The sequence below is a fragment of the Danio rerio genome, chromosome 3, assembly GCF_052040795.2.
Source record: "Danio rerio strain M-AB ecotype USA chromosome 3, GRCz13ab, whole genome shotgun sequence".
Taxonomy (NCBI): Eukaryota; Metazoa; Chordata; class Actinopteri; order Cypriniformes; family Danionidae; genus Danio; species Danio rerio.
The window spans coordinates 26,203,454-26,223,042 of record NC_141023.1 but is presented as its reverse complement, the minus strand read 5'-3'; the positions used below and the strand labels follow the sequence as shown (position 1 = coordinate 26,223,042).

Below are 19,589 nucleotides of genomic sequence, written 5' to 3'. Positions count from 1 at the left end.
TTCACATATTCAATGTTGGGATTATAGTTGACCAAAAGCCACAGTTTGGAACACATGAGATATATGTGGAGTGACTGTAGAGTTTAACTATAATGAAGTGCAAGTTTTCAACCATAAAGGAGTAAAAGTTTATCGTTTGCAGGTTAAGGCCTCTGACTGTGAAAGCATTCAGACACAAGACAGTTTAAAGTGTTCAGGCACAAACAAGTAAGCCTTTTTTGTATCTTCAATAAAGATTGAATCATTGGATTATTCATACAATGAAGACTATATGAAGACTATAGTGTTATTTTTCACTTGAGTTTTTATTTCATTACCTAAATATAGTTCTATGGAAAACCATAAAACACTGCATATTTCACTTATCTTTAATATAATACATTTTATGTAAATGTAATGACTTGCTCGTAAATTAGCGAGTACAGCTGTTCAAATCGCAATTTATATTGCAGAAAAATAAAATGAACACTGTAAAACCCAACAGTCAACTTTATCAAATGAAATGAGTGTAGTTAACTCAAAATTGACAAAGTTATTCTACTTATTTGAAAAAAGTTTTGAACTCCGTGTTGAAGGTAATGAGTTAATTAAATACCTCATTACTTCAACTTACCTCATTACTTTAAAAAGGTCACAGTACTCATATAGACTAGTTTTTTTTTTTTTTTTTTTTTACCTAAACGGTTTGAGTTGCCTTATCTTATTGGGTTTTACAGTACTCAGTTGGTTTGAGTTCTCTTCATTTACTAGTTTTAATGTGCTCAAATTGCTTCATTTACTGAAATGGATTAAGTTCACCGAATTTATTAGGATTGGTTTGTTGCAATCAGTTTCCTCAAATGATTTGAGTTAACTTATTGGGTTTTACAGTAGAGCAGTTTCAATTTTTCAACATTGTGCAGCTTTAATAGATCATTTAAAATATATCAATATAAAATATAATAATACTAGTATAATGTACTTGATTCTGCTGCTGATTTTAAATCCATATAATGTATATTTATTATCTTATGAGTCATAAATAATAAGAACTGATAAATAAGCCTCGCAATAATTATTACAATACAAATATGGTCACACCATTCTTGCTATTTATAAATTATTTAACTATGATTTTGTCTCATTCCTAATTTATATTTTTAATGATTAATAGTCATAGTTAGTTTTAGTACAATTATTGATGTAGAATAAGATCATGCAGACTTTACGTACTATTAAACAACCAATATCTTAATTACAGGTATATAATAAGCCACTATATAATAATGAGAATCAGTCCTTAAATGAAAGTATTAACAAAAGTATTTCTATAAAAATATAACATTTTATGTAATATTTATTTATATAAAATGCAAAAGTGCAAGAGCTCATAAATCTTAAATAAGCAAAAGTTCCATTAAGTGAAAGAGGCTGAGAAAGGAGTCCTCTCACTGTTATACATCCATAAAAGCATTTAGCCCCGCTTCCCCCAGAGAGAAAGAAAAGTTTGCTAATCAGGAAGGCATTGGATTGTTAGACAGCAGAATTACACATTATGAAGACAAACAACAAGCTCATTAGCGTTAACACACACTGTGGTAAGAGCCCGAGGAGCAATTCTCAAAACCCTTGAGGAAGTTTCCGTGGGCTGCAGTAATGCGCTGGGCAATTTAATGTAATGCTTTATCGTAATTGGGCATCTTACTGCATATTCCTTCTTATAGAGTCTCTCCTCAGAGCTTTGATCATGACCTACATTTATCTTTACTAACGCACATTGCATAGCTAGGTATATCTGATGATGTGACTACCAAAGTACAGCACTAAACTGCAATCTTCAAAAATGGAAACTTCCTCAGACTTTTGCAGACACATTTAACACTTTCCAGTCCATTATGGCTGATTTACCTGTACGAGAAATTTCTCACTGAAAGTGTAGGCTGCTGGAAAGGTTATTCGGGTGCGGATGTGCCACAGTGGAAAACTCGTTTTTCTAGGCTGTGACGCCAACACAATAGTCTGACTCATCATGTATTTGGGTGAACTCATAACTCTGTCTTACTGTCTATGTAGGCAGCTGCCTTTCAAGGGAGCATCCCAACTGAAATGGAACCTCTTATGTGACAGATTTGGAACGCTTTTCATAGGCCGTTTAAAATGCCTTTCATGTCCTCCTCGAGCTTGATGATAAAAGTCTCCATGAAATCCAAACAGACGGATCTTTTTTTGATGGAAGGTTGCAATGCTTGTTATATGCATGATTTATCCATGTTCATCTTTTTTTAATTCATGGTCTTTCATTATCTTAAAATAGCTTCCCTTTCCTCTCTTGCGAAAGCATCTATTCTTTTCTCTTATGTGTGCAGCAGCATGAGGGCGGCATCAACCTGTCACACATGCAAAAGCATGAACTAACAATCCAGTTAATAAAAAATACAAAATCAGTTCCTGCCACATGTATTTTTTGATGTTAAAGAAGCTACATTTACCATAAAATCAGCCCACATTACTTCATTTTTAAGGCCCTATCATATTCGATTTAGGATTGTGGTTTTAGTTTTCAGAACCAGTCATGGTTTAGTATCTTCTTACCATTCGTAATGAATTTTCCCTGCTCCGTCTCATACCTAGCTCTGACAATTAGCTTGCAGTACACAAATTGTGGTTAACTACTGTAGGTGGTAGGACTTTCTGCATTTCTGCTGCCAACCTCTGGAATGAACCGCCACAAGGTCTCAGGTTCATTTACTCACTTCAGACCTCCCAAAACACTTTTATTTATAGCATGTTAGAGCTGTGAACCTACACTAGTCTCACGGTTCGGTTCGGTCACGATTATCATGCCATCGATTCGGTTCAATTCGATATTTCGGTGAATCACGGTGCATTGACGGTGCTTTCCATACACAGTTTTATATTTTCTTCACAGCAGCATTTCTTGTATTAAAATGTATGAATATATTTATATTTATATACTATTTGTAATACAATTTTTTCATTTAATACAAACAGTCAGATATATAAACTGTAACTTTAAACAAAACGAGCATTTAGCAAATAATATAAACAAATATAAACATCCAGCTCAATTTCTGATCATTGTCTATTTCTCTTACACCCCTTTGATTGGTCACACCCTCAAAAAAAACGGTTGCGATTGGCTTTTGCGCGCTGCGTTCTTCACAGATGAGTGATACTGATAAGCGGCAGCGGCGATCTCACAGCTGATGTATGATAGACATGGTGGAGAAAACTCTGCAGACACGCGCTCGTTTCTGTATGCAAAAGTAACGCTGTAAAACAGCCGAGAAAAGAAGAAACGCCACGTCAGCAGGTCAAATGGGCCACTGTGTGTGTGTGAGAAAGAGAGAGAGCGAGAGAGAGAGAGAGAAATGGAGTAGGCTACTTTCATTCTCTCGATCTCAGTGAAATAGGGGCTATTGTTGTATATGTCAGTGAAAGACTGATCCAGCAAACACGCACAGTGAAATTGTGCACAGTTTATGAGTTTTAAGTAGTTAAAGCGCTGTAAATACTCGCGATCGCCTCCCTCGCGACAGAGCGCATATGAGGTAAATGACGTCAGTAATAACCGGTTATGATTATTACTGAACCGATACCGAATTGTCCGCGTCTGCATCGCAGTGCACCGAAGAAACAATTAATTTTGACAACCCTATTTGATTGCTTGTTTTTTAAGGGGTATTTCACACAGAATGTGTATTTGCATTTAAAAACATGAAAACTGAATCAGTTTAAAATAAAAATCACAGACTTGTGTGAGAGTATCCACCATAGACTGTAAAGGATATGGATGTAGTATCCGTGACATCATCCATAGCTTTCTGAAGAATGCAAAAGAAGCTACTAGTAGGCATGGCCAACCATCACCATTTTGTTCGTGCATCATTGCACCGACCAGGGGATGCAAACAAGGGCAAAAAAGTGGAGTGTGAGCGGAGCTACAGACGCCTGCTTGCGTTTTGCTTAGACTGGCTTTTCTTTGGAAGTAATACTTTATCACCTGCGACTCGTTTGTGTTCTGACCACTTGTGCTTGGTTGTACACTATATCAACAAAGTGTTTAGTCTTTTAAAAACAATGTTGTAATACATTGAGCCACTAAGCATTGTTCTTATGACCTTTTCTACAGGAGGAAAACGCAAATTACTTTCAACACTTTAAATATAGTCTGTGTTAGTAAATACAGGGCTATTTATGAAATCCAGGCATAACACTGTATGACAACACTTCAGATGACTGTTCTAGAGCCTATAGCTAATCAAACTGTCAGATTCTGGAGTGCATCCAAGTTCTGAAGAAAAACTAGCAGGACTAGCTGAATGTTGCTGAATTGAAGTTTCAGTTACTTCCGTATTTGCTTCACGAGTAAGAGTGGGATACAGAGCCCTCATAGGTAAACAGAAGTTTACTGTTTGCATTCCTGTAAACAGAAGATTGCAATGCTGGCCCCTCCTACAAGTTCTTCTACTCAGTCCAGTGCTTTGAATCATACATTGATGACTAACGCTATGTGTAAAAGCTTCAGTAGCATTTAAAAAAAATGTACATTTATGTGTTCGGCACTTCAAAAGATGTGAGGCACAAGCATAATGGCAACACCTATCTGTTAACCATGTGTTTACATTAAAAAACAATTGAAAAGTAGCACATTGGAATTAAAAAAAAATGTTCTGTAAGCATGAGCTCATCCAAATAGTGGATATTACTAAATCTCTGTCCACTAATTTGTTGTTGTTGTATGCTGTATGCATACTCTTGGTTTCTTGTTTATGTTTAAATTATGTAAAGTGTTTTTAATGTTTTACAGCAGTGTTTCTCAACCACATTCCCGGAGGACCACCAGCTTTGCACTTTTTCCATGTGTCTTTAACCAAACACACCTGATTAAGATCATCAGCTTATTATAGACTGAAAGAGCGGTAATAGGTGTGACAGACATGGGTGACATCCAAAATATGCAATGTTGGTGGTCTTCCAGCAACGTGGTTGAGAAACACTGTTTTATAGCCACTACAAAACATTATTGTTTCATTTATACAGTACATCACAATAGGAAAGCTTTTACTTCTATCTTTTAATTGAGATTCTCATATTCTTCTGCCGTTTTCAGTGCTTTCTCGTCTCCTCTGCTCTTTTTTTGCAACCACACTTTTGTGAAAAGCTTTGTTCAGTTTTGACACCTTGTTGTTTAGTGCAAAAACAATGTGAAATGTGTTGCCTTGTAAGCCTGGTTAGAAAAATTAAGTATGCACGTGTTTTTGCTGAAGATAATGTATGTCATGTTAGTTAGTTAATTTTATTTTTCCTTGTAGGGAAATCTCATTTGCAGCATACAATCACAGAGATTTCTGACATTTGACATTTAGAATATATATAAATAAATTATTTAGAAATATGGGACCCCTATTCTAAATAAATATGCAGTTTATTGGCCATTAACTGTCACTGAGGGAGGAGGAATTAAAAAACTTAAGGTATACATTTTTTTTTCCCTATTTCTTACACATCTAGGAACACCATATCGATCTGATGGTAACAATTGGAAGGTGTTTAGTAAAAGATGTCTCTCTTCATTGACAATCATGATAGCCTAATTTAGTACTCTTTCTTTGTATATACTATCAATGCTCTACATTTTTATTTCCAACAACTTACTGGCTGTTGTTACCCCCTTTCCCAATGACCTCTTCTGGGCCTCGGAAGCATTTTCATACCAACAGATTACACAAAATGTTTCAATGCACTATAAAACATAATCAACATTGTGTTGTCAACATTAAATGACAAGAGTTTCTTTTAGAAGTACGTTTTCGTTTGAAGCTTTTTTCTTATAGAGTCAGTCCGTACATCCCACTTGAGTTTATTGTCCAACATCACACCCAAATATTTATAAATTGTTACTAACTGAATTTGCTCCCCATTAATTAATATGGGATGAGTTTAGCTTTGTGTTTTTTCTCTAAAATGTGCTTTTGTAACTCTAAAAACTGAAATTTAATTTGGTTATTAGAAAGGTGCCTGTAAGTGGAGCTTGCAGTGTTTTGAAGCTGAGCTCATGCATCAAGCTTTATTGACACAGTGTTTACAGACTGTTTATTTTGCGATTTTTGTCCTGACTTGCCTCTGTTTGTTTTCAGGGACACTTCGGGACAAGGCAGGTTTTGCACCATTTTCAGGTCGTACTCCAGGGGAGCGCAGGTAAAAGCACATTAATGTTTATGTGTCACTGTTTGCTCTTGCTCAGCAGACTTGTGTTGTGCTAAGTGCTCTGCCAAAGGCAAAAAATAGACATCCGCGAGCTATAAACAAGTTTACATGGTCCACAAGAATGTAAAAATGTAGTTACATACAGAGGTGTTTAAAATCAAACTCTTATTTAAAGAAAAACTAGTGGAATTTTATTTAAGGATATTTTTATTTTGCTAAAAAAAAATAATTTGTGTTCTCACAAAATTTTGTGAACATATTAATATTTAGTTTATATTTAAATAACTTGTGTTTGTAGTTTAACAGAGTTAACAGAACACATCCAGTGTCAACCAGAGCAAAGTCTAATGTTTGCACAGCTTACAATAACTTGCATTAAATGTGCAAACCTCTCAGTAATAAAATAAATGTTTAAACAGACACTTAATCCAAAGGCATGCAAATGCAACTTAGACGAATAAAACTAAACCAATTAGAAAGAATTAGGACTTTAATATTAATGATTTACTATCTTGGGCAAATGAAGAAAAGTTTGAACATGTTTTGTGTCTATATAGAAAATATGTTTGTGTATATAATCATGAGCTTGACTCGTACGTTGGCTGTAAAATGGCCATCTACAGGTTCTTCAGGTCAGATTTTCTCCCACCGAATGAGTGCTTATTAATTCTATTAATGATTATTATTTTTGCTTATTAATTTTTCTTTTATTGTGATTTTGTTTATTTTATTTGATTTAACAAATGTTTTTGACCAAAAATTTTAGTCTTTCGTTTTCATTTGCTTGGTGTGTGTTGAAATGTTTTTCCAGCGTGCAGTTCTTGTCCTGTAAGTCTGTTAAAGTCCCTCCTCGCTGCATGAACAGGATACCGGCTAACAATGCATGTTTGTTTGTCCTCTGCAGGGGATCTTGTTGGTGTATGACATCACCAACCGCTGGTCATTTGATGGGATAGACCGCTGGATCAGGGAGATTGATGAGGTAAATTTTAAACTGAATCTAAAAAGTGATATCACAAATATACTTGTGCAGTAATAATCAAGGACTATCAGCCTCAGAGTTGCCTTTTTATATGTTCTGTACGCTTTTTGTCTGTTTACACAAAAAGTGACTTTTATTCAAATTTTTATTAGTTTAAAGTAGACATGGGACGGTAACTGGCTTCAAAGTTTTCGCGAAGGTTTTAAAACCTTTTTTTTTTCAAAGACTATTTTGTTTAGTTATTTTTAGGGCAACAGTATCTCCAGCAAAAAAGGGACCCTCGACATCAATAGCTACTCTTCCAAAATATTTAAAATGTTTTTTAAACCAAAATAAATTGTGTTCAAAGGAGGAAAAAGTTGTTTTACCCTTAAAAAGAACATATTTTACAGCAGTAATCACAAAACCGTGATTTTTATTTTGGTTATCATACCAATGATATCATCATATCTTATACCAGCCCATGCTTGCCTGGTTTAAAGTGATACATTTTTGGGCTGCACAATATATTGCTTCAATGTATTGTGAAATCGCAATTTGCACATCCACAGTAGTCACATCGCAAAGAAATGCCATGTTTAGCCTGAATTTGCAGACATAATTTGCAGACATTTTTCGCTATTTCTGTGAAGAATTTTGTAAAAAATCTGCGAATTTATGCGGAAAGATTTTAGTTGGTATCATAGCTAAAAACTAGCGCTGTCAAAATTAACACGTTAACGCATGCAATTAATTTTAAATAATTAACGCGTTAAAAAAAATTAACGCAATTAACGCAGTCGCAGGTTTTTTTGTTTTTTTTTACTTCCTATTGTGGTGGACGTGTGTTTAACATGCAATAAATGTGGATAAGACCAAGGAAGCAGTTTTTGAAGGCAAGTTCCAGTATAAAACAATTAGTTGCATCACAGGTTATCCAGTTTCCTCCCCATTTCGTGACTTGGTGTTCCTTTAAGGTAAGGTTCCTTTTAAGGCTACACGGTAGAATTTTAATAAGAGTATTATCTTAATCATATTAAAATCAGAGTATTGGTGTCTTCTGTAAATGTATTCATCTGGTGAAGTCGCGAGCTGTCAAAGACAGGGCATTACTCTGCCTTTCAGCATAAGCCCTCCAAGTTTAGCGTGTTTCCTCATTAAACGCAATGAAAGCGTATGCTTCGCGTTGTTGTGTCAGAATCCTTGTGAAATACAGTAATACTTTAGGGCGCTTAGTTTAAGCAAATTTGATGAACGTGGTCATGCGTGTTGAATCTGAGGGGAGTCGCTCCAGTATGGAAAGCCGCTGGGGCCAAAACGTCTGCAGCGCGTTGTGTGTGTGTGTGTCTGTCTGTGTATGTGTGTCTGTGTCAGGCCCGTTGACTGGTGTCAGGGTTATAATAATATTATTAATCAGAAACAATAGCTTTTTTACTTTTTATTTAAAGTACTTTTTATTTAATATTTACAATGCAAATCCAATTAAATCCACTTATTTGGTAAACAAAGTAATTCTGTCAAAAAATATTTCTACTAAAAGACAGAACATATTACTTTACAAACTGTATTGTAAAAAAAAATCAAATGAACATTTTAATGTTGTTATTACTAATATTATTATTATTACTACTATATCACAATAATATTAGTGAAATTCATTTAAAAACTGAATAAATATAAAATTTCGCAAGTAAATACAGACTCAATGATAGACTAAAAATTCTCTGTGGGCCTAATTATAGTTGACCAGGTGCTACAGAATTGGATTTAATCGCTGTATTTATGTGATTTTATGCAACGACAAAAAAGATAAAGAAATAAATATGTTGTGCTTAGAGTTTTTGTCTTGTTTCTTGTCCAAATATCTACATTTCAAAGCGAAAACAAGCTTTTTGAACTTACCCCACTGGCAGATAATTTTGCTTGTTTTAAGTAAGAACTCTTAATTTTTCTTTATTCCATCTGAATTTTAAAACAAAATGTTTTTACTTGAACTCAGAATTTAGTTGATATTTGGACTAGAAATGAGACAAAGCAAAACAAAGTAAGAAAAGCATTTTTTTTGTATTGTAATCATTCAGTTTTTGTACCTGAATACTGTTAGACTCCCCTAAAAAGCATCAAATACTGCTATTCAAACCATCGTCTGAATCTGTATTTGTATCAAAATATTTATTGCAGAAGAATAAAATATTGCAATATCAGATTTTCCATTATCGAGCAGCCCTAATATATTGTCTGGGTTGGTGTTGTATAATACAGGACGAAAACATTGTAGTAAACATCAGTACATTAGCTGTTATTTTACAAACTTTTTTCTCTATATATTATTGCGTATACTATATCTTTTTTCAAACTATTAAAATTACAAAAAAGTCACTTTGCTAAACTATAGAGTTGAACTTTCAACATCAAAAGTCAACAGAGCAGAGATTGAGGTCTCGAAATGCAATTCACAACTGCAAACAAACAGAAAATACTTGTAAATCACAAAATACTGAAACTGTTAATTATCTGAAGAGTTACTTTCCAGCGAGGTGAACTCTTTACATACAGTGTCGCGCTGACTCTCCTCTTCCTTCCTCTTGTTCCTGTGCTTGATATCTAGAGAGGATGTCCTTCCTTACTACAGTCTCCTTCCACACATAGGCTACAGTTACAGTCTCTTCCTTCCTTCCTTGTTTGAGTAGTGTATATTCGTGTAAACGTGCGGATCTGTTATTTGTAGACTTTTTTTCTTCCACAAAAAAATACAGACTGCTCACAGACAATGGGGTAAGCATGTTGCATTAGTTTGCAAGCAGAGGTGTAAACCTGAGGACTCTTGACCTGCTTTTGTAAATATTGAAATACTTGAGCCTCTGCTTTGACTTTGCTGCAGTTACTCGAGTCAGACTTGAGCTGATGATTCACAGTGAGTCATTTCATTGCAGAACGAGCTTTGACCTTGCTGAGCTTTGGAAGGGTGCATGGTGCAGGGATTTGCACAGTAAGCATCACATTAGTATTTGGAGGAAATGTTTAAAGTCTTTGCCAGAAAGCTAATAAACATTTAGCCATTTAAAGGGATAGTTCACCCAAAGATAAACATTTTTCATTGATTTAATTCAAAGATGTAGATTTTTTTTTTTTTAACTGTCCTGAGCTTGTTCATGATAGACTGGCTCTGGATTGTGAGCTTACTGCATCATAATGAGTTGATGTTGTTTGTTTATGTGTTTATCATAATAGTAATTTGGCCTAAAAGCAAAATTTCAATTAATTAAACATTTTAACTTTTTTATGATAAATGATAGGTTATTTCATTTATTTATTCAATTTTTTTGTTCACTGTCCAGTTTTTATGCCATCTAAAGGCCTCTCTGGCATAGCTTCCAATCATCGTCAATGTAGTGCAGGCACGGCTCAAGAATAGGTCCATCGTCCTACTTGACCAAAGACCAGATGTGGCTGCAAAGTGGCTGTAGAAGTAGAAATCAGCCACAGCCTTTACAGAGCGGGGTCATGTGGCACGTTGGGAAAGTAATTTTAAAAATCGTCCTAGAAAATGTAATCAATTATAGGTTTTGAATGTCGATTTTGATTACATTTCTATTAATTACCCAGCGCTAAATGATACTTGTGCTCAACATAGACGATGCGGCCTGTATGAAAAAGTAAGATTGCAGTGAGGTTGATTTAATTTTCAGTTGCCCTGCATTTGATAGAAGTCATTATGTCAGAAAGTTTGTGTCCCAGACTGCAGTGGACTTGCCCAGGACCAGTTTCCTTACTATTATCAATACATGAGATAATATATTATTAATATTGGCTGATATGGTAAACAAGCAGTGCTGATATTTTGTAAATCTCTACATGGTCTTATTGTTTTTTTGTTTATTTATTTATTTATTTTTTGGTGGAGGTATGACATGAATGCAGATTCTAAAAATGGGTCTCTTCATACATACATGTTTTCATGTTTAATTGATAAATTATAAATAAAAACCAATGAATGAAATTTTATTTATATATTATATACTATATACACTATATAATATATAAATATATGTGTATATACGCACACACATTAATACATGTAAATTATTGCATTATATCCATTTATACATTAGATATTTAAATTATTTACAATATTATCACAATATCACAATATTACAATATTATTAATATGTATGTATGCATGTATGTATGTATGTATGTATGTATGTATGTATATATATGTGTGTGTGTGTATGTATATATATATATATATATATATATATATATATATATATATATATATATATATATATATATATATATATATATATATATATATATATATATATATATATATATATATAAAAAATCATACTGTATATCATGAAAGTAGGAAAAGAATGGTTATGGCTTGGCCGGCAAATTGTTTTTGAATAAGAACACATAATTTTTTGTTTTTGAATAAGATACACTTTTTTAAGTAAGTGTATATGCTGCTGAATTGGGCGAATGAGAGTTGTTACCCTTGTCTTAACACAAGGTGTTTATTGTGTTTGAACTGGATTTGAGAGTAACGCTGAACGTTGCTGGAGAATCTAGTGAGATAGTAGAGAGTGGCTTTTGGTTGACAAGAGTAAAAAAGGCTTAATAGTAGAGTCGTGTTAAAAGCCCTTACAAGGAGAGGAATTGAATGTGTTTTATGCAAATGTTTAACCACATCACATGTTCACAAATTTAGAATACTTTAAATGAAATACAAAGGAAAGGATTAGAATGCTTAAGAACTAGGGATGGGAAGATTAACCGATATGTATCGATACGCGGTCATGCGCGTGCACGATGCGAGTGCATCGGTAGAGCAGCAGAGGATGAATGAAATTTTGGAAGCAAATCGAGATGCATCGGTTTTTGCGAGATGCATCGGTTTTTCCAAGATACAGCTTATATTTTTAATATAGAATGTATTTTTTATTTATTAACAAGTGTTGTCAACCTGTTTTTGGCGCATAATTTAATCGACCTACTTAAAGTAAGCCTTAGCAACGGATTTGCGGATGTGTACACTTACACTACAACTGTATCAGGTGTGCGGATGAAGCTAGTGGAGTGCCCTCAGAAAGCGCGAGAAGCAAAACAAACATTTTATTCCCCACTGAGTTTTAAATCTAAAGTATGGCAACATTATGGATTTAAGGATGGACGACATGACAGGACAGATGCAATTTGCAAAAGTGTGCCGCGCATCTGTAAAATACACGGGCAGTACGACTAATCTGAAATCTCACTTGAAGCGGCGCCACTGTGTTGTTGTGAAAGCTCCATCTTCCAGTGGACCTCTATTCTGCCGCCCTATGCGCGGATATAACTGAGGACGCGCCGGAGTCGCGGACCTCTGTTCTGCCGCCCTATGCGCGGATATAACTGAGGACGCGCGTGTGTCGCGGACCTCTATTCTTCCGCCCTATGCGCGGATATAACTGAGGACGTGGGTGTCGCGGACCTCTATTCTGCCACCCTATGCGCGGATATAACTGAGGACAAGCGGGCGCTGATGGAGGTGTCGCGGACATAACTGAGGATGCGGGTGGTAAGGGGGGGTGTTGCGGACGCCGCCCTCTCTATACTTCCGCCCTAGGCGGCCGCCTAGGTCGCCTCTATGGACGTGCCGGCCCTGTTCATCTGCAAAGATATTCAGCCTAGTGTCACGGAGAACGAAGGTTTTGAACACCTCCTTCTGTTAATTTTTATTTAATTACAATAATAATAATATTAATAATAATAATGATAAAAATAATGGGCGTCACGGTGGCACAGTGGGTAGTTTGACCACCTCACAGCAAGAAGATTGCTGGTTTGTTATATTTTTATTAGCCTGTTGTTTACAGTGACAGTGATGTTTCAAAGCAGCATAACACTGCTAGTTCACGACCTTAAGTTTTGAATATTCAGTGGCAAAATATATCTTTGTAAAACTTGTTTTCATAGTTGAAAAGTTAAATCACAATTCTTGTTGTGCAATGCTAAACCTTTATGTTGAAAGAGTGCAAATATATATATTTTAATATATATTGCACTTATACATTCTGTTTATCTTGAAAATACTTAAATAATATGTGCTATATGTTCTAAAATGGCCCTCTACTGTAAACTGACACTCTGGCTCTGAGAGAAAAGCCAGTTTGTAAAAAAAGTCTTGGTTTTGCTTGGTTAATAAATAATCAATCAAACTCATTCAATGGCACAGCATCCTCTTTCACATAATCTCATAAACTTGATCTAATTAGTTAGTGCTGAAATATCGCATCGTATCGTGATATGGGTGTGAATCGTATCGTGTCGCATCGCAATATGTCACAAATGTATCGCTAATATATCGGATCGTATTCTTTGTATCGAGATGCGTATCGGATCGGCATTATAGCTTAGATGCCCAACCCTATTAAGAACAAAATGAAATGCACACGCATGTCATGTAAATTAGGCAAAATGCTTTCATGCAAAGTAAAAGCACACATTTGTATGAATAATGTATGAAATGTAAAAATCCAATGATTTATTTATTTATTTACTTATGTATTTATATATTTGTTTGTTTTTTAATTTTTGTAATTTTATTTTTATACATTTTTAAAAATGTATAGGACTAAACAGTCAGTGACAGCAGCAGTTATATATAAATAATAACAAGTAACATTACCCGTAAATAAAAAACTAATTATAAAAATACATACATCATTTTTAAATTTCTATTATACAGCTGGGAATACTATGTTTTTTGTCCACTGTGCTATTGTTGGAGGGTGTGGCCTTATCCAATGCATAGTTATAGACTTTCTTGCACTCAGTAAAAGTTTATGTAGTTTATTTCACTGGTTTTTATTATATACATCCTGGGGTATCCCTTTAAGCAAGCAAACCAGGGCAGTAGGAGGTAGATCTAACAGCATTATTTTCATTATCTCAATCTTTATCCCTTGCCAAAATGCCAGTAACGTCAGACATTCTCAAAATATGTGTGTGTGATTGCCTACATTCCTGCAACCCCTCTAGCATTCCTCTGACTGTGGACTGTTAACATATTTTGACACCATCAATGGCGCTCTAAAAAAACTCATTTTTGTTTTCCAGTCAAACTCTTTCCAGTTATGTCTAATTGTCTATTGATCGAGACTTTACTCCAAATTGAAAGAGTAAGATTTGAAACACTAGATTGATGTACTGTTCTCGTAATCAGATAACATAATACAGTATCACAATACAGTACCATTTATGTCAATTGATAGTTGATTAGCATTAGTAGAATAATTATTACCACATATAAAGGATTTTTTTTTTTACATTTAAAAAGTGTAAACTAAGAAGTTTGCTCATTCATATGTGCTCATATTTTTCACATTGAACACTAAGAGCTATAAGGAATGTTTTATAAAAACAATATAGAAATATAAAGTTATTATTAATCAAACGTATGCATAAACTAACAATTACAGGTCAAACAAAAATAAACCAGTATCGTCAAATAAAATGCAAAATGTAAACACTGCATTTCAAGATTGCAACTTTCTTGTGATGTTATTCATGATTGTGTCTACATTCATGTAATGGTGTGTATTATAGCGCTCATATAAATTATACAAATATTACACCAGAAAATGAAAAATAAAGCAAAATACGAAATGATAAACTTTTTTTTAGTTCATTTGATATATATATATATATATATATATATATATATATATATATATATATATATATATATATATATATATATATATATATATATATATATATATATTGTCATATTGCACAGTCCGTGTTTGATGTAAATGCACTGCTCAGTACAGCTTCTAAACATGAGCGAGTGCTCTTTTTCTCTGTGGACTAGAGAAAGGCACAGATATGACAGGCCTCATTGAATAAATAAATGAGACAGGCCAGCTGTGACACTGTTTGAGACTCACTCAGTCTGACAGCACCGTGTATCTTCCTCTCTGTGTTTTCTACCTTTCTGGTCTTCCCCATCCCCCGTTTGAAACACTTTCTTGTCTCTCTGTCTTTCCCCAGCATGCACCTGGAGTGCCCCGTATTCTAGTGGGTAACCGGCTACACCTGGCGTTCAAGCGACAGGTTCCCACAGAACAGGCACGGGCATACGCAGAAAAGAATGGCATGACATTTTTTGAAGTGAGTCCTCTCTGCAACTTCAACGTCATCGAGTCCTTTACAGAGCTCTCGCGCATCGTCCTGATGAGGCATGGGATGGAGAAGTTCTGGAGGCCCAACAGAGGTGAGGTTTCCTCTTGAACATGCTCATTATGACAAAAAAATTTAACATTATTTATGATGTAAAACACAGCAATGTCTGTTTACGAAAAAGTAACAAATATGCAGATTCTACCTGACATTTTTAAAGGGATAGTTCATCCAGATATAAAAATTTGGTCATTGTCTACTCACAACCTTTACTCTTCCAAACCAGTTTGCGTTTTTTTATGGTGTTGATATTAATTTAATATTAATTTGACACATTTTTACACCTTTACAAACCTCAAAATTCTTACCAAAATTAGAATATACAGGAAAAAAATGGAAAACCGATTAGATAAATTATTTATACATGTGTATATGGGATTGTCGAAGGCCTGTAAACTCATTATGAAACCAGGGGGGTGTTTCTGGGAGCAAGGGGTTGATGGATAGAAACAACCAAAAAGTATACGAGCAATTGAATGCAAATGTCAACCTTGCCATAAAAAAAAAAAGTTTTCACTAAAATAGCAAAACCTTTTAGGTTTTGATGGAGTACTGTAAAAATACTCAAAAATGTGTTTTCAAACAATTATATTTGAAAGTCATAAAGTGTTTCGCATTTGTCACATCCATAATGAAGCTTTTTCTTCATAAATATAAAATTGTAAAATAAAATTAAATCAATAATTTTTGTTATATGGAGAGCCAACTTTTATAATTTTAGTTAGCATTGTTTTCGTTTGGGTTGGGCAGGTTAATTTACAGAATTGCTACAAAGTAGGGCTGTGCATTTAATCTCATCACAATCGTGATTTGAAACATTGCGATTAGCTAATTACAAGAGGCTGCAATATGAATATATATATTATTTACTTTCCCCCACCCAGAGCAAACGCATGACTGCTATCTGTGCACGACTGTCTTACTAGCCAATTGAGTGAGCACACTTGCGTTCGGCCAATCAGAATAGTGCAACAGAACATGCGTAATGTCCACAATACAAACAAACAAACTGGAAAGCGCAGACGAGTGGGATGATGGCATCTGATGTTTCAAAAGCATTAATAGACAAATCAATATCAAGGAAAAACAGCATGTCGGTAATATGGGAATATCTTGGTTTCAAAGTCAAAGACACTAAGCAAAAACTGGTCATTTGTAAGAGCTGTCGCAGAATTTCTGCCAGCAAGAGGAAATACAACAACCAGCACCTAAAAAAAGCACCACAAGTGGCCATATAAGAAGTGTGATTGAGCTGAAGCTTAACTAAAACAAAATCACAATATCTGTGAAAGAAATCGCAGTTAGATATTTTCCCCCTAATAGTAGAGCCCTACTACAAAGTATGGTGTAAAATGTGCACTTTTTGGTCGCATCTATAACGCATGTTTATTTTCCTCATTTAATATCTAAAAATGTTTACAGATTAATATTTTTCTGATCCCTCAACTCGGTGGTTAGTTGTTTTAAAATATATATACAGATGTTTCAATATACAGTTAACGTATACTTTCCATGTGAATTTATGTTTAGAGTTCTTACTGCAAATATCTCATCCATAATGCTGGAATTGCTCATACTCTTTCCAATAGTAAAAAGATTAATAATAATAAATATATACAAACAAAAATCTAAGAGGAAAGAAAATAAATCATTACAGGGTATTGCATAATATGATCAGTTTTTTTTTTTAGTTCCGTTCTGATTAACAGTATTAAAATGTGATGTATTGAAGAATGATGGAAGCCTGTAACCATTGACTTCCATAGTACAGTGCTCTGCAAATACGAGTTCGCCCCATTTTGAAAATGAATATTTTTATACATTTCTCAGTAAATTGGGGTTATTTATATTATTGCATTTAAACAGAATGGATTTATTAAATCAATATATTTATTAAAATAATATTAAAATAGTCACCAAACATATTTAGAAAAGGAAAGATTTTTGAAAATGTAATTTAATAATTACCCCTAACATATAAGATTGGGTGTACAAATTTTTAAACAATTATTGTTGGTTATTTTGTTAGATTAGCTCCAGATGTGGCTTCAGTACTGACTGAACTAATGTATCCGCAGAAATATAATATTGTAAAGCTTCATATAGAAAATATGAATTTAAATGAGATTTGTGAGTGGTGTACTCGTATATGTTGAGCACTGTAATTGTTTTTCTATTGAAGTCAATGGTTACGTGTTTCCAACATTCTTATGTACATCTTCTGTTAAAAAACAGCTTTGGAACAAGTCAAGTGTGAGTAAATGATGGCAATTTTTGTTTTTGGGTGATCTATCCATTTAAAACACAGTCCCATAAATACAGTGGAAATGTTTGGTTTCAACCTTCTGGGTGATGGAGAAATGCTGGCATGATCAGCGTAGCTTTCCATTAGCATAGAAAACCACACTGTTATGTAGTCCGGAGCAGCATAATTAGAGGCAGAAGGCTTTCAGCGAGGCACTTCTTTCTCTGTCTGTTTCCACTATTATGTGGGATTTTCCCATGAGACCTCGCAGTGCCTCAGATGAGCTGTTTAGCAGATGCAGCATCCTGCCGTTCTGAGGATGGGAAGTACTTTCAACAAGCTTTTCAAAATGGCAGCGATTTCTGCTCTACTTTGCTCTCCTTAGCTGTTTTCATGAAGAAGCAGAATATGTTATCCTACTTTATATTAACATTATCTTTATATCATATTATCTTTACCTTTCAACATTATATTTATATATGAATCAAATTTTGGCAGTCAAGATATCTGTTCTGTCAGTATTTATAATTTAACATGGGAGTTTTATTTCAAATTATTATTTTGAACATTAATAAACCCATAAAAATTATAAACAGAAAACAGTTATTTTAAATGTTTGTCGTAATAATAGCTAACAAGTACTGCTTTTTTTTTTTACTTTGCTTAATGAAATGAATAACAATCACCGACATTGTTTTGTTATATATTATATTATATTAATTATTATATTATATTATATTATATTATATTATATTATATTATATTATATTATATTATATTATATTATATTATATTATATTATTACTGATAAAAATTAATTGTTAAAACTGGTAAACTGGTAAAAATTTATTGCGATTAATCACATCTGAAATAAAAGTTTGTTTTATCATAAGAAATATATAAATATGTATATGTGTGTGTGTATATATATATATATATATATATATATATATATATATATATATATATATATATATATATATATATATATATATATATATACATACACACACTCACATACATATACAAAACATATATATTTAAAATTATAGATATTTTGTATCATATACAAATATATTATAGCTAAATATAAATACACGTTTTCTCAAATATATGCATGCATGTGTGTAATTATGTATGGAAAATAAATATACACAATACGCACACGTTTATTATGTCAACACAAACTATTAATTTGGATAAGTTTAATCAAGACAAATTTTTGTTCAGCACTGTTTATTATATTATATTATATTATATTATATTATATTATATTATATTATATTATATTATAGGCAAGTTTATTTATATAGCACATTTAGATATTTGGATATAGCACAAGAAAAAAAAGAATTAAAAATTATTAAAACCAGATTAAATATATTATTATATTATATTATATTATATTATATTATATTATATTATATTATATTATATTATATTATATTATATTATAATATATTATATTATGAAACATATTTTATTTGCTTTGACTGGTTACAGGCTTTGTTCCTGAATATTGAGAGATGAGAACTTCCTGTAAACCATAGTAAGAAGTAGAGAGTTCATTATTAATTGAAACAGTTGCACCTGTTTGTAAATATGGTTGTCAGTCTCAAACACAGACTGTAAAAAAGCCTTGCTAACAGCACCAAGCTGTTCACATAGTTTTTTTAGCTAAACGTACCAAACGAGGTTTTCCCCCTTGTATATCACTTTCTAATACCGATAACTAACATTCCCATGTCAAGCTTCCCATGTGAATCTCATCATTTGCATTTGCCTCTGTCAGAAAAGAGATGCAGGCAGGCAGCGTGTTAACATCTGCTGAGGGAATGTTGAATAATTTAAAACATTCTCATTACTTTTGTAAAGAGAATAAAAAATGATCCGAGCGTGCAGATGCACCGAGGCAGCTACTGTTGAATCCCCAGAGTACCA

General features: G+C 33.5%; 1 protein-coding gene and 1 long non-coding RNA gene across 2 annotated transcripts in view; one reads left to right on the top strand and one right to left on the bottom strand.

Annotated features, from left to right (window-relative positions):
• LOC141381204 (uncharacterized) overlaps positions 1 to 9,991 on the bottom strand; it is a 28,584-nt gene extending 18,593 nt beyond the window's left edge. Inside the window, exon 1 of the long non-coding RNA XR_015480846.1 lies at positions 9,726 to 9,991. This is a non-coding gene — a long non-coding RNA (uncharacterized LOC141381204). The remainder of the gene's footprint in view (positions 1 to 9,725) is intronic.
• Positions 1 to 19,589, top strand: part of rab40c (RAB40c, member RAS oncogene family) — a 35,437-nt gene that overhangs the window by 13,216 nt on the left and 2,632 nt on the right. Inside the window, exons 3-5 of the mRNA NM_001040348.1 lie at positions 6,141 to 6,201; positions 7,115 to 7,192; positions 15,215 to 15,437. Of these exons, the coding sequence (NP_001035438.1) occupies positions 6,141 to 6,201; positions 7,115 to 7,192; positions 15,215 to 15,437 (362 nt within the window). The remainder of the gene's footprint in view (positions 1 to 6,140; positions 6,202 to 7,114; positions 7,193 to 15,214; positions 15,438 to 19,589) is intronic.